This window comes from Falco peregrinus, chromosome 7, assembly GCF_023634155.1.
Source record: "Falco peregrinus isolate bFalPer1 chromosome 7, bFalPer1.pri, whole genome shotgun sequence".
Taxonomy (NCBI): Eukaryota; Metazoa; Chordata; class Aves; order Falconiformes; family Falconidae; genus Falco; species Falco peregrinus.
In genome coordinates, this window is record NC_073727.1 from 21,518,899 (window position 1) to 21,536,169 (window position 17,271).

Below are 17,271 nucleotides of genomic sequence, written 5' to 3' on the forward strand. Positions count from 1 at the left end.
TTTCAAATTTGAAAATAATTTATCAGAATTCATCACTCTGCTAATCTAATATTGTTCCCTGCATGAAGTACATCGCAGAGTTTACTTCAGTGAGTCCTGCCTCATTTCTGACAAAGTAAATTGTACAGCAAGACATCTAATAGTGGTTTAAACTTCAAACAGAAAAAAACATCTCATCCCTGGGTGCACCATTCCAATGGACACTTATCTTCACCTTTTAATAACTGAGGAGCTGAAAAGTTCTTAACATAATTTAAAATGAATTCTCAAAGATCCATAACTAGTTATTAAATGTGTACCATAGTTCAAGCTGAACTACACATAAATTTGAGTGGCAGCATATATAGTTCTAGGCAATTACGCCTACTTAGAAAACATTTTATAATGGAGCTTAATATTTAACAAAACTTGGGTCTGTGGACACTATTTATGGAGTGACTACTAAACAAGTGTCTAGTTCTAAGGCATTCTTTGTACAAAAGGATACAACTTTACCTTTATCTGTTCAAATTCTTCAGCTTTTGATACTATAGCAAGAATATCACCTTCTGTTTTATGAGCATCGAACAATTCATTGAAAGTCTATTAAAAATAAAATGAATGGATTTAACATTCAAAATAAATATACACATATAGGACAAAAGAAAGAAACATTAATCAAGATTTTAAAAAGCATATAAAGTTCAAATGTAAGTAAGATATTGGAAGACCAGAGTAATGCAGTTTAAACAGGAACAATTTCCAGCATGAATTCTCAGCGCCTTCACAAAAATAGTCCTTTGAAACTTGGTCACCCCAAAATCAAGAGACATGCAATCTATGGCTATTTCAAAAAAAGTCTAGGACATATTTGAGTGAATATGTGAGACTAATTATACATAGTGACAGTAAACAGTTAAAAATTATTACTGTGAGCCTTCACCATTTATTCAAGAAAAACACTTCCCACAAAAGAAAGGTTTTAAGATGAATCTGTACATCAAAATCAAGCTTCCAATACTACCAAGTTTTGTAAAATGCATCTTCCTTACATATTTGCAACACAATCTGATTACAGGGCCAGAAGTTGTTTAAGGTTGGCAACCTGATAGGATTTTCATGCAGAAAAACTTTTCTGTTATCAGACTCTATACTGGAATGTGCCATCACGTACCAATGGTTGCACACACTGTTGATATCAAAATGTTTCTTACAATTCACCAAAAAGAATGCAGAAACCATAGAAATTTCAAATCTCACTGCACACCAAATCTGATTTTTCAGTATTGCTTTATACTTAGTTTCTTTCTTTTTCGTATTTCCTCTCTCCCCATTTCATTCAAATATGATTTGAAAATGTATTGGACAAATCAGCTATATAGTCTGTAGTATCTTACAACTATTTTAGGTATAGGTTCAAAAAGAAGGAGAAACCCCCAGAAATAGAACATCATATTTTACCTCTATAGTATTGTATTTAATATAGTAGTGGCTGGCAGTTCTGCCTAAATCTGTTGAAGAAAAAAAGCCAGTTCGTTCTTCAAAGCGGATCATGCGGGCTTTGTCCAGTTTTCTGCCAACTTCGATTACCAGTTGCTCTCTGTGCTTTTCTAGACCTGGATCCATCTAGACATGAACCACATACATTAATTTGTATAAAATACAAATGTTAAATAAATAATTTTATTGAGATAACCCAGTCACACAATGCCAGAAATCAAGTAAAGGAAAGGTACAGTTATTAAGTCAAGATTTTCCTGAGATCTCACTAATAACATTTACATTGACATTATTGACCAAAAACTATACAGGAAAAAAATAATCAGAACAATATTTCTTTTACAATGCTTTGAGACCATCAATACAATGTAGACTAATACTACTTACAAAACAGTAGCATGATTATGAAATAAATTTACATTTAAGTTTTTGAAATAACTTTTAACAATAACATATTCTTCATGAAATTATCATTACTGTATCACTTCAGAAAAACGTGCCATCTTATTGTATCGTCTATTTATGAAAAAGGCTGAAGATATACCTTGGCTGGGTATCTGACATGAGGATGGCTTTAATTGTATCCCAAACAGAATAAGCTTCAAATTAGATGGCTGAAATGTTTACTAGCAAAAAAACTTTGGGTGTGTCAGCTGGGATACTCTCATTACCGAGTTATAGATGTACCACATAAACATGTTAAAAGCACACAAGAAACTTGCTGTGCCCAACACCGCTTCTATTGATATCAAAGTTCAGGAACTTGGACATTTTGTCCAAATAATAATGCACATTATCTCATTAGTACATACATGGCTGGACAAAACTCCCATCTCAGTGGGACTGCTGTATAATTTTCTCTTTCCACATCACGCACCCGGGATACCGACACTGACAGGGATGGATGAAAAAGGATTCATAGTCATGTTAACCCTCTGGCTATGTGTGCCTGAGGTATGGGGTCTAATCACACAAGCAATGACTGGCCACCAAATTTGACTGTTTAAACTCTGTTCTAGTTGACAGGAAGCATTCTTATTTCAGGGCTTGTATAGTTCAGTTTTCCTACAGAGTAAGTCATACCAGCCCTCTTGGTTAAGTCTGCACCAGAGATGTATGACCAAGAGTACAAAAAAAGAGTAAGCTCGAAGAATTGCTATGCCTTGTTTTCCTCTGGTTTTCCCTGGGCCAGAATTCAGTTTCATCTTTGTGCCGAAGCCCTTCATCTCATGTTCAGTGAAGCTGCAGATGAACACAGCCATCTCCACAAAGCAGCTGCAAGACTAGTGCCTAATATTCCCTGTCTTTGCCAGTTACTCTGAAGCTGTTTCTCCTTAGTTATGGCTTGCCTTAGTTTCAAGTCAAAAGCTAAGATGGCAAAGGTCTAGAGTGCTTTTCTCAATAGTAAGTCATGCATCGAGGTCAGATTTCAGAGCAGAGATGGTCAAAAAAAAAAGTAATCAGGATGCCAGATGTTTAACATTTCTTAAAACTAAAGACGAGGAAAATTTTAAAAAATATCAAAACACTTCCCTACTCCTTTGGCAGTCCAAAATACCTGCCAATCTGTTGCCTTACATACAAAAAAGCTGAAGCTGTAATAGTAGACTAACATTTTTTACAAATACAAAGGTTTTAACTTTAGAGGAAAGGTCACAAACTTGAACAGGCTGTGAAACAATACTCCAATCTAGAGAATCCGTGGTTAGCACCCTTCTTGTTGAACTTGCATAATTAGAAATCCCACAGAGTAAAAGATCCAGACTAGAACAGCTTTAAGCCATACTCTTAAAAACAAGCCTTGGCATGTCCACAGCAACAAACTGAGCAGGTCTGGAGTATAAATATGGACATTTAAGAATGCATGATAAAGTACATTATTATTCATTGTTTTCGCTAGCTGAGGAGTGTTGGGGATAAGTGCCTCTAACTTTTACAGATGTTCTAAATATAAACATACGGCTTATGGGGATAAAAAGCTTTGTTTAACTGTGGGAACACCAAAGAGTGGAACCAAAAACAGGAGAAAACAGACAAAGGGGTTACCTTAAAAAAAACCAGCCACCTTTCCATTGGAACTCTAAATGGATGAGAAAAAGCCTGTAATTCATACCACAGGCTTCACTAATACAACACTCAACATTTGCTCCACTTTTTCCTTCCACTCTTTGTTTCTTCTTGCTGTTCATCATAAATTCTGGCCATTTTCCCAACCCTATTGGCACGCCTTGCAAACAACTTGAAAAGTCACAAATCAAAGCAGTGGGCCTAGGGTAGACTATGCCTGGCACAGCCCAGAAATGGGCTAGGTGGGGAACAGTAATATCGCAGATGCAACATGTGGGGTGCAGAATGTGTCAGTGCACGGCAGATACATGCTTGCCCTGGTTTCCCTGAGCAGTACAACACACCCCTTTTGTGTAGACAGGCTGGATCTTTTGTGCCCTAAAGTAATTAGCAGGTGTGGTGAGTGCCTGTGGAAAGGGAAAGGGGAACGAGTTTGCATCTTCTCAGCCCCACTGAACAGCTGGGAAGTGTGACCCACGATGGTTATGCAGGTACATGGATTCTGAATGGGTAACATTGACTGTCAGCCAAGACAGAGATAGAAATTGGCACACTGCAACTTTACTAAGAAACAACAAAATACCAATTATGAGAATTGGATACCTATAAGCAGAACAGAAGGAATAGAATGGCCTAAGTGAGCAAATCTGTGGTTATGCCCATACCTGGCACTATACCATCCATATACATATGTCTATAACATATGCGCTTTGAAGTTTAAAACTGGTTTATCTAGAAAATAAGGGGATTGGCATTGGTTTTGCTCCGACATGAATGGATAACACTTCAAGTTGATATAATTTGTTACTGCCCTAACACAAAAATAGGACCGTCTATTATTAGCACATCACATCAGAAGGGGTAGAAAGGAGGTTAGTGGCAGAAAAAGACAAGTGCTGGCAATCTCCAATTTCTCATCAGCTGAATAAAAAAAAAAAAGCAAGGGGAGGGGAAGCAACTCTTTTTCATTACTTTTTAAATTTATAAAAAATATTCCTGTTAGTGTTTTATTAATTTTTTTTCACCACTTATTATAACCATGATTACATTTCTTTTAATCTAAAATTTGTTACTAACACTGGTCAAAAATATCTAATTAAAAAAAAAAAGGAGAGAATTTTATAGGAATGGGACAACAGCATTCTTCTCACTAGTAAAACAATTTTTGCTTTTCATTTATCTATTGCTTTGTGATTTGTGTCATATAGTGTTATATTAACATATGGTAATGTACTGTAAGGCTTTTTATAGAAAACAGATTTGAGATGACCAGAGGTCTAAAGGTGTCTGCAGAAGCTTACTTAAACAATAGCCTATCTACTTCCACTGCAGTTTCAACTACCAGGCACAAAAGCTATTAAAAAAAGTATCTCCTGACATACATCTCTACATGATGCAATGACCTGAACAACTGTATCTCACAATATCATGAAAAATTATGAACTCACAAAACATATTCAGGACATGTGAAAAAACCTGCAGTTACCATACACTTGTGAAATTTTCACCTGCATTAGGCTCAATTACCTGTGTCCAAACCATGCCAACATTAAATGCTTATAAACAGCTGTACAGAAAAAAGTGACAATATTTAGATAATCTATAAACCAGTAAACTTCCTAAAAATTACATATAATCAAAAAAACTTGAAAAAACTTATGTAACTGTGCTCTGATTTATATCACTGCAAGGGTGCACTTTAAATAAACAAAAAAAATTTAAAATAAATGAGTAACCCCCCCCTTATAATTACTAAATCGCAAGAAAGAAAAAAGCAGTTAAAAATGTAACTTTACACTTTATAAGATGTCATGCGATGAAACATTCTAAAACAAAAGCTGAATAGGGAGGGGGGGAAGCAAGCAACTCAAGAATGTTTTATTTTATCATTTATTCCTAGCCTACAAAACTGAAACACTGACAATAGGCTAAGTTACGGTAACTGATAAGAATGAACGTTGTCCTTTGGAGCATAACTTGGCCAGTTAAAGTGTATTTTTATTGTGAACAGAAGGGGCCTCTTAATTTAGTGTTAAAAATACCCTGCTACAGAAAATATCTTCCTTTTTCTAAGCACTTTAAAAGAATTGCTGATGTCAGGTTAAGTAGAAATAGCAAATATTTATCCTCACATCAGGGAAGGATTAGAAACCCAGAACAGGTTACAGATTTTTTTAAAATGCATTTTATACCTGATAAGCTTTGTGACTGATGCCATATACTAATGGATTTGCTCTCATCCGTACATAAAGATAAGTGTAACTTATCCACTTTACTGCTTCTTCCACATTAGTTACTGTTCCAAGAGCAATCTGGAAATAGGAAAAGACACAAAATTAAATGTATATGTTAAAGCTGAACATAAGTATTTGGCTGGAAACATATGGAATTCAGAGCATTAGCGCTAGATTAAAGAAAGCGTCAGTATGGTTTCAACAAATTATTTTAGAATAATCATAAGACAATTACTTGAACCATTTGCACATCTTGACCTCATGAACATTTAATAACATGGTATGCTCTGTGACATAATATTATAGACAGCGACCCACACGATCTTTGCTACACCACTTAATGATTTTTACAATTAGAAGATGATACTGAGTGAGGTATAAAAGAATGACAAACAAACCAACATAATTCTTTAGCGAATATGCTCAGGGTAATTTGAAGAAGAGTACCTTTAAATAAAAAATCTACATTTTAAAAACTTATTTTTTCATACCAATGTAAAAGCAAAGTGTGGTTCAAATCCTAAACCAAATGATACCAACAATCTTTATGATTTTCTTCATCATGCTCTCATAGTCGGGAATCTGTTTATACAGTTTTCACAAATAGTTTTCTCCTTTTGTATCTGGCAAGTTAAACATACAGGTACCTGCTACATTTTTGTTCTATCAAAACATAACAAAATTGAACAGGTATTAGGCACTTTTATATATATATTTATATATATATATTTGTTTATTTTTCAAGGCTAGATAAGGTATACCGAACCAGGTTTTTTTTACTATTTTGCTAATTCAATAGTTTTATCATCAAATTATTTATCACACATACATTTTTACTGGATAAGTTGAGCTCTGTTTTGTATTGGTTACATTAAGGAGAAGCATTGTACTGCTTAATTGCAGTTAACCTCATTTTACCAGAAGAATTTAATATTTCCTGCATGTTGCATGAACAAACATTTTTTGGTTGTTGCTGGTTGTTTAAAACAAGCAAAAGTTCCTCTTAACAAATTTTTGTGATCCATTACTAAATTTTTAAAGTTATTTTTGTTTTATTTGTGCTTGGATTTCATATAAACGTTCCACATGACTTGGCAAAACCTAAAAAAACCCCTATGCAATTGTAAATTATTTCATATGCATGTTCAGATCTAAGCATCTAGACCTTAATAATAATATATATTGGTTTTGAAATAACATAAATATCTAGTAAAATGCATGCCAAATCTGCCTTGAGTTAAAATAACTTAAATCCAGTAAAGCCTTGTTGATATCAATGACTAATAGCATAGAGTAACCCCAAGCTCTGCATATACGTTTTTCAGGTGATGTTTTGTTCTTCAGCAGCATAAGGAGGTTGGGGGAAGCTGGATTGTGGTGTTTGTCAAACTACATAGCTACATAATGCACTGAAGTAGCTACAAAAGCGTTCAGTTCTTCCTAGACTACTACAGGGAAAAAACATCTAATACAGCCCACAGGTTATTATTACTTAATTGGCTACCAAGGTTGATTTCAGTGTTTCTTTCCACGATTCAAATGCCTTTCAGTAAACAATTTGAAATAGCATTAGAACATTGTCCAATAGTAACGTTTTCCCCCAAACAGCCACTTTCACAATCATGAAAATGTAAAATTCTCATTACTGAGGACAGTGAAGTCTGACAATTAAAAGACACCCCCCCCATTTTTTGCCTCCTTTCTTTAAATATCTCACTGTATTACTTACAAATTAATTATTTTCACAAGTTAAAAGTAAAACTGAGGGAAAAAAGTGGTTATGACATACAGTTTGGTTTCATATATGGTACTGAAATATAATACTGTTCTTTCCTTCCTCCATCAACTTCAATGAATACTCACTGAATAATATGCAGACAACAAAAAAAGGCAACTTCTAAATATTTGCTGCCATCTAGTGTTCAAGGAAAGTTCTTAGGGATTGTTTTAAATTTATACCTTTGTTAAAACTGTATGATGATGGAAGCCATCACATTAATAAAAACACTTCAGAGTAATTATGAAATAAATTATTTACCAAGTTAGGAGAGGACTTCTGTTATGATCTAGGACATGTAGTATTTATGAAATCAATAAATAGACAAGGTGATACTTTATTAAAACAAAAGAAAAAAGTTCTAAATTTTTCAGCATTTCCTCAACCATGTATTAGGTATCTAGTTACAGATGGAATAATCAACGAGTAGAAATATTTACTATGTTGACATTGTATTGTCTGATTGCAGCCATCACACAATGCTTTGTTTTTAAAAACTGTTCAAATGCAAATAATGTGGTATACTCACAAAAAGAAAACTTGACTATTATATTAATCCAACTCACTGTGTCATTTTAAATGAAAAAAATCATCAGCATCAGAAATTTTCAACCAATTGTTCAATGGCTGATGCCACCATCACCAAGTGACATGCTTAGTAGTCTGCATTTTCATTACATATTTTTTTTTTAAAAATGGTATCCCACAAATTTTATCAAGTTCAACAGCATTTCAGAGGAGGTGTTTTTGATATTCAAAACAGTGCAAACAGATACAAGTAGCATGGCTTTTTGAGGGTAGTTTTTAAAAAATGAAGTTTTCTATACAGATTAGAAAATGGCATAAAAACTTTACTGATAATACATACTGTATGTATTATATAATATAAACCATAATATACTGCATTTTTTTACAGAAGAATGTTTAGTTGCTATTATATTTGTATAATTAAGTCAGATTACATGGATGAAAAATTTCTATATATGAATCAAATATCTGTTAAAGGTAAGAGAGGAATCTTTCTAACAACCTAATAAGCAGGTTTTGGTTTGCTTTGGAAACCAGTGTATTCTGAATTACTATTTCAGCATCTGAAGTGACTATGGTCTTATTCCTGTACAGCTTTTGAGATAATTTCTTAATGCTACTGGAATTGTCCCCAGTGGGACAGAATCTCCTCTAATCACACGTGACCACAGGACTGTTTATAAGTACATCTGAACTACACCAAAGCTGTCATTACCTGTTAACTCCAAATAACTTGTCTACCATTTGGACATGGCAGCAGAAGGTGAGGGGAGAACAGATGAGGGCGCTGGTTTCATGCAGCTCAGGTCAGGCCTCGGTGCCCTGAACACCCAGGGAGAAAACTTTAGTTCCCCCCAGCCTGTGCTTTGCCCCATTCCCAGATTAGCTGTTCAGTCACCCAGCTCCTGAGTGATTTTTTTGGAAGGGCTTCAAAGGAATTCTTTGTCTCTTCTGAGAACCACAACAGTTGCCCACTCTTTCAAGGCAAAAAATAGATAAAGAGGTTTGTCCCAATTAAACAAGTCACCACCTTTTACATTCCTGACTTCACAACAAAATCATAAGTAAATGCAAGGAAAGGCACCCCCCCTGGGGAATGTATACCTACTGCCAGGCACTGCAAATCCTCTCAGTTTGTGAGCTCTCTGGGGAAAGGAGTCATCCCAGCAGCAAGCTGGGGTCCAGCTGTGGATGTCAGGGAGGGCTCTTTCAGGTGGAAACAATTAGGAAAGGAATGGTGACCTGCATTGTATGAGCTATTGATGATAGTTCCCAGATAAGTTAAAGTTTATGGTCTAATTAAACCACATCCCCTGCATCTTATCTTTCTTCCTGTATCTCCAGAAAATATAGCCATAGGTATTTTCTGTTTGCCAGCTGGTCAACTGACCCAGGACTGACTTGCTCCTCTCAACTAAGCACCCTAATCAGCTGTTTATTTTATTCCTTTTCACATTCCCTTATGCCCAGTGGCACAATTTCAGCAGGAAAGGAAAAGGGCAACTTCATGCCTATGTTGCTCATCACTGACCATTTACTCTTCTACTCATTTTTAGAAGAAAAAAAACCCCAAACCAAACCAAAACTCAAAACAAATCTGCAGGAGAGAATTCTCAGTGGACTGAGGTGCTGAAATACATGTTCAAAGTCTTAATTTTGGTGTCAACTCAATGAAGTTGGGTGTATTTCAGCTTTCCCCACTCTGCAGCTTTACTAAGAACAAACATGCTGGGACACGAAGGCCAGCGCGCTCTCTCTGCAACTAGACAACAGCAAATGCTGAAGGGCAGATGGTGGCAATGAGAAACAAGCGTCACATAAACTTCTCCCAAATTCTTCAACTATTGCATCTCAAGGTCTTTAGTTAAAGGTATTGGCTCTGTATTTGATAGCTTTCAATCGGGTTTTATTTCATTTCCGTACAGTTTTTGACTACCATTTAGATACAACTTGCTGCAGCAATATGGTCTAACCACCCAGCTGGCATCCTTTTGTGTTTTCTGAATCTGCCACTGATTCACCTCAGCCAATATTTCCTGATTCTTGTCCTAGGAGAGATGCATTCATTACTTCATAGAACTCTGCCATATAATATCCCATTTGTCTTTGTTCTCACCTGAAGCATGCAGGTAAACCAGTGTGTTTCTTTTATAGGAGCTGAACTATTCCTTTGCCCATTCTTTCTGAAAATTTCTGCTTCTAGAAAATGAATTTTGAAATGGGAATAAGAAATACCCCAGTTTTCTTGCATCATTGCTCAAATTTTCTCTCCTGCAGCACATAAGCCTAGAAAGGGTAGAAAATTCAAGGCTCCTGATTCCACTTAGTGATTGTGTGGTTAGGATTATGTATTGTATTACCCCAAATATCAGAATAATTGCCTCATTCTTACCACCTACCTATTTCTGCCAAGAGACCTGACCTAGATAAAAACAACTTCATATTCTTGTGGAAACATGGAGTCTTCCCGTATTTCCAGCTGCTACCTTCATTTTACTAGTTCTTCTTTTGGCCACTGATCTGTCTATAACAAATTAAGAACTTAATTCAGCAGCCCTTCTGGCCTTTAATTGGTTTCTCTTTACAACTACAGCATAAGCATTTGGATTTCCTGAATGACTTGTAATAAAAGCAGACCCAGCTCCTAAAATATGTCTTTTTATTACACATCAGTGCAGATTTCTTGGTGCTAACAACAGGCTTTTTTATGGCAAAGATGACAGTGGTCATCAGCATACCATCTAGATTTCTGTAGCGAATCAGTCAAATATATATTTTGTCTCCATAGAGTGCTCTTGCTACTGCCTAAGGGACAATGCCTACAAAAGATGACCAAAATGGAATGTGCTTCCTAAGATCATCTACTGATTAATACCATGGCATATGTTTTAGAATATTTTTTTCACAGTGCTGCAGCCTATGGAATAGTCATCTCCAGGAAAACATAACAATTTCTAAAACACCTGTACACTTCTCAGAGGATTCCACTATCTTAGACCAAATCAGCATATATAGAAGTTTTAGACTGACTCCAATTATGATGAAGTTACTTTCCAAAAACCCTAACACAATACCTCCTTGTAACTGCTCATTGTGTGGATTTCCTGTAAACTGGCAGGTGCTAATTTTTCATGCATGTCATGACAGAAGGATAATTAACATCACACATATCAGATGACAAAAATGGTGGTTTCATGCCCTTGTTTCTCTATTGCTTTTCAGCTTTTTCCATTGCTATTTCTACTAAAACCCATTTATCACAGCAATTAACAAAATTCTGACTGCATTTTCAGCTGCTGTAACTGTACTGCAGCCACAGGATCTTCAATAATTTAAAGCCAGGAGTACACTGTTCTTTTCAGACACACTACCATTACATAAAATCTGAAAAGAAATAGCTCTGTCTGAACTAGTTTATCAGTTTTCTGCACTCTACCCCAAACTCCAAATCCTGTGGAAGAAGTGCTGCATTTCGCAAACTCAGAAGTAGTTTTTATTATACTGTACATCACATACTTCCTGTATATCTTTGATTGGGTAAGTTTAGATGACTGCCTCCAATGAAATCAAATTATTGTTCTGTTCCACTAGTTTTTTCTTCTCTACTTCAACTATTTTAACAGGATAAGAGAATTAACTTCTTAATTTTACACCTTCAATATGACCAAATTATTTTTGCAGTGTCTACTAGCAATATTTTTCGGAGAACTACTTGGAAAGTCAATTACTGTTAAAAGACACTACATTTGTGCTGAGATTTTCTCTACTTCTGGAAAGAATTTCACTAATGTGTAAATATTTGAAAATAAACTATTTAGCAGAAATACATACTTCCCCAGACACACAATCCTCTTTTTAGGTAAAAATCTAAATAAAGCTTCATGAGTAAGATTGCTTTTATTGCTGTCAGCCTCATCTAAAATTGCTGCAACTATTTTTTTTCCTTTTGGACAATTTTTAGTGTTTCATAATTACTGCACACATTACTATTCTAAGCTCACAGACCCCTTTCGTTGTTGAATGTCTTGCTTTTTGATACTTTTTTCCCCTCTTCATTAAGTATCCATTTGGACATACTCAGCTGGTGCTAGAGAATAGTATATACATTTCCAAGTGTTCAGTGATTTCTTTTTTAACAGCTTTTAAGCTAGTGGAGTGCTTACTGTTAAATGTAAAGAAAAGGAAAAAAAAAAAAAGAAGATACTACTACCTTTAAAAACTGCTGTTAAAATCACAAGCCTGGGAGACATTAAAATTGTTTTGTATTCAAACAATCAACCAGGTCTGTTCGACGTTCAATGGTTTTTTTGGTGCTAACTCCACCAAAGTCAATGCTAGCAGCAGCTTGGTACCTTAATTAACTATCTAGTATAGTAACACACAAACATACAAGTAGATATTTACTACATTATAAATATTTTGTTAAGCCATTCTAAATATTCCTGTGAGATAAATACCTAGGACTTAAAACTAAGAATTTGCAATCTGTACAGTGGAAAAGGAGGAAAAGGAGAAGAATCCTAATGTCTAACTGTAACCAAATACGTCTTTTCTTCGTTACTGGAAATGTAATCACTTTTAGAATTTAAATTTTTTTTTTCCTCTGCACAAAATGTAAATTCACTTGTCTCCTCATAAAAAAAAAAAGCCCAGACCCAAACCAAACCCCCTTTTTTCTTTAACCTTGTATATAATAATCACCTGCTTTCTGGCCTTGCTGGAAAATTTGTGCATTTTGGAACTACAGCTCAGATCAGAGGAACAACATGCTGTCCATTAAAACCTCTCTCTGCAGAATAATACACATTGAAAAATTTTAGCTTACATCTCATACTTTCTTAACTAAGCATTCTTAGCTGAAAGGAAAGAAATTGGACTGCAGCTTTTGATTCATCAAGTCAAATCTTTTCCTCATATACATCTTCCATACAAATCCCATCACGCATTACAAAATCTTCACTGTAGAAAAAAATTACATTTCTTTTATCTCCAGTACGGCTAAAAGACAGGCTGTTCCAGATGCTGTATTTCAGGCAACCTTACTTATGAGCACGGTAATTAATTCTTGTACTGGCACTGGTCAAAATTGTCTTTTTTATTTCTTTTTCTTATTCATTTCTAGTTCTGGCTACTTATAGAGAGCTGTCATACCTCTTCTGAAACTTTTTTTTGCTAAGCTAACCAACAAAATTTTTTAGGGTATGTCAGTAAAGTATTTTCCCCACACAGGCTAGCTTTTCTACTGGAGCTCTGCAGAAGGAATGCTTGAGATTCCCAGTGTAATTCATGTGGGCACACCAGCACATCCACACACCACCTAGACAGTTTAAGGCAATACAGACCAAGCCTGAAAAAACAGTAGCATATAGCCATGCCATTTGTTTTTCACAGCATGCCCATCATAGAGATCTTCTCTGATCCAGTTCAAAATAGGTGCTTATTATTCCATTGTCTTTGTAATTCTTCACTGACCTGAAGGCGTTCTGTGAGATGGGAGGACTAAATTTCTAATATTAAAATAAAAAAAAATGAAAAATAAATCCTTTGCTGCAAAGAATTTATGGAAATCAGGATTAAAGAAATAGGATTAAAGAAAGCCTTTCCAACTCTTTTTTTCTTTGTCTACTTCATGTATCTCAAGAAAAACAACAAAGCTTTTCTATGAAATCTGGCTGGATTCTTTCCTAGTGAAAAGGTACACAGTATTCCAGGACTAGATCTCTCTCTCCTAATTTCTTGGGGTGCTGAACAATAACTACAGGTAATCCTGGCCTTCACAACTGACTTTAGGATTTAATTTGTCACTGCTAATGTGTAAATTGCTACTATTCAATTTTAAAGAACTGAATTTCCATCCAGTTCCACTTAAAGAACATTCACAACTATCCATCTCCAGGAATATAAGTGTTGTCAAAAGGAAGCAGTTGAGAGCCCTACACCTGCCCGCCACAAGCGTGCCTTCCATTTATTTTTCCTCTCTCTTTTGTGGTGGAAAGATGGATGGGAAAATTCCAGATGGCTCCTTCTCATCACATTTGTGTCTCATGTTGACTAAGAGTTCCATTTCTCTCTTCCCTCTTGTACTCAAGACCACTCCAGAGTTGAGGTAAAGAGGAGTAGCTGTGAGCACAGACAGCTCAGTTTTCATTCCCCCACATTTGTGTGTGGAAATAGTTGGAATAACAGTTAAACCTTATACTGCTTCTGACATGTGACTGTACTTGGGAAGATATTTTCCCTGTTAACAGGAACTGAAGAAATAAGTTATGAGACCTCCTTAAAACAAAAAAACCCAATACCCACCAAAATCATGAATGATCAAATTTGATCATTTGTAAAGAATAAAGGAATGAATCTTAACATTTTAAAACAATGTATCAATTTATGCTCCTTTCCAGAATTTCATTTAAAAATTATTATTTTTGACTGAATAATGAAAAGACTTAAAGTGATGAAAAGGTAAAAAATAAAAAGAAATACATAAGAATTATATAGATAGAACAAGTATCTTAAAAATCCAAGACTATTTCTAATAGACCTATACCTAATAAACTTCACATCGTTCACAGGGATAATCAGTTTTAAGACATCAATGCACACTTCAGTTTAGCTGAACTCCTTTACTTTTATTGAAAAAATTTCCAGTGCTTTTGAAAAAGTATTCTCTTCTTCATCTAAGCATGTTTAGATTTCTTAATTTTCCTTGTAAAAAGTGTCTCTGTGTGTGTATATACATATTTTTAATTGTTTATTACAATAGGCAGGTTTTGAATCATTATATTTTAATATGACAGAGGTCAGTACTTCCAATACAACCACAGCATTTTCAAAGAAAATGCATTATAAGATTTAAACTGAAGCAAACTGGGAACTTCCGATTTATAATAAACCAGTTCTGATTACCATTGTGAAAGAGAAGAATTCTAGGGCAGATACGTTATTCTTCCTACATTGCAGCGAACCATGTGAAGTAAGTTTGCTTATATACATACAGACATGCTTTAATTTTTTTTGCAGATTTTAATTTTCAGTTATGAAGAACACTTACTAAATTCTAATAAAGCACTTCTGATTGAAAGGTTTTAAGATGCTGTGCTTCTACAACTTTATCTTAATGGTATTTTGACCCTCTGTACTGCTTCTTATAGCTACTACCTTTTGTAAAAGGCCCCCAATATTTTCATGTGTAACAGTTCACTCCTCTTAAACATATACACTTACAGATTACCAGTAATAATAAAATTTCCATTTTAGATATTTTAAATGTGACAATATTGCATTTTTGTTTCAAATAATATTAAACCTTTAAAGTTTGGTAGTTTCTGTAAATGAATCAAAGGTTACCTCTGCATTTAGGTTGTCTGCAAGGCTTTCAAGAAACTGGCTTTCAATTGGATTCTGCTGAGTAAGAAGAGTCAGGTAATGACTGAGTTTATCATGAGTTGTAATAATGATGCCTTCTCCGAATTTGTCAAACTGAGGCCGTCCAGCTCGACCAAATATCTGCATGACATCTAAAATTCCAAGGTCAACAAAGGAGCCTCTTTTTGCAGCATATATTTGTGTTCCCTGGTTGAGGAAAAGTTAATAAAAATTAACATAAATACACACGAATATAATCCTGATGAGCTGAATACTGAAATTAGGCAAATATAGCATGATTTCGGAAGTGTACTTTAACTAATCCTTTCATAATCTTTGATATATTTAAATCTTTACTATACAAACCAGACTCCCACTGGAGAGAATCAGTTTAATGAGATATAAATAACATTTCAAGTCAATCAGACATCTCGCCTCCAGGCCCGAACCCCACAATAACGATCTTGCTATCTGTAGTTTTTTACAGGTTTCTTTTAAGACTGATACCCATGTGTAGAGTAATGGAAGCTCTTACCTTAATAACAACAGCATGAGCAGGAAGATTGACACCCCAGGCAAGTGTAGCTGTACAAACTAAGACTTTGATATGTCCGTTAGAAAACAAGTTCTCAACCAAACTTCTGTCTTGCCGCAGCATTCCTGCATGATGAATACTAAATCCGTCTGGAAACAGCTCACGTAACTGCTTATTTCTGGATCTCTGTACCTAGAATGGACAAGCATAAAAATGAAATTCACACCTAATTACAGTACAAGAAGCACTGTATTAAAAAAAAATTACAGGGAAAAACCCACTGAATATTATTATGAGTCATATGAAAGAAACTGTTTCTATCAATGTCAAACTTTTAATCAACACCAATACGGCATGATTTTCTATACATAAATTTGGATTCTATTCTTATTTTCCAAAGAATAAACTTACTTATTTAAAAGAATTCTTTTATAAAAATATAGCTTCAGTTAAACAGAGATCCAAATTTACTGATAAGCAGTATGAACACCAAACCTGAGAACTCACGTATTGCATTTCCTTAAAAGCAACCCCTTCAGACTATGCAGGCAGTTAGGACAGGCTTAAGGCAGCAGGCCACACACTATATGTAACATTAAGGAGGGGATACCTTTCCCTACCATCAGCCATTGCATCAGCTCAGGACAGCGTGTGGATTAATAAATTCACAGTACAGAATCAAACTGTTCACCCACCCTTCATTTCTACCTCTCCCCGCCCCCCCCCCCCCCGCCCCCCCCCCGCCCCAGAAGGCCGGGATCTCAGTCCACAAAACCCCTGGCCCTCCAGCATCCGCTGCATATGAGGCCCGTAAGCACGCCTCCACTATTTCTGGGTGCTAGCTGCAGCATGCATCACCTAAAACACATATTGACTGAAAGTTAAGAAAAACTAATACACCTCCCTTCCAAACACTAAGCTCTGAAACTTGAATTGTTTTGGCGTGTGCCTTCCAGAAGCAATAGGGAAGGAAAAAAGAAACCCAACCACTTAAAGAGAAAACCCAAACTACTGCAGTTCATGCCATTTTAGCCCAACAGGAACAGTTGCCTTTCTGTTCAAAACAAAGCTTTGGGCTAAAGGTCACGTATCACAAAATGTACAGCTCTTTTATTACAATTAAGATGACAGGAGGAAAGGCATGGTAATCCTGTTGTAAACTGGAATAAAGGACCTTCAACCAAGCTTATATGAGCTTAAATACAAGGTCAGAGAGCATACTGTGTACAGTCTCCTTACTTCTGCCCTTGGCTACTGGTTTCTCAGCTCTTCATGTTCAAATGTCTCTG

At 35.5% G+C, this 17,271-nt stretch overlaps 1 protein-coding gene across 1 annotated transcript in view; it reads right to left on the reverse strand.

The window, feature by feature from the left end:
* ASCC3 (activating signal cointegrator 1 complex subunit 3) overlaps nt 1-17,271 on the reverse strand; it is a 280,977-nt gene that overhangs the window by 87,491 nt on the left and 176,215 nt on the right. The window contains exons 15-19 of the mRNA XM_055809674.1: nt 15,983-16,174; nt 15,430-15,654; nt 5,739-5,858; nt 1,441-1,605; nt 496-582 (exon numbers count right to left, since the gene is read on the reverse strand). Of these exons, the coding sequence (XP_055665649.1) occupies nt 496-582; nt 1,441-1,605; nt 5,739-5,858; nt 15,430-15,654; nt 15,983-16,174 (789 nt within the window). The remainder of the gene's footprint in view (nt 1-495; nt 583-1,440; nt 1,606-5,738; nt 5,859-15,429; nt 15,655-15,982; nt 16,175-17,271) is intronic.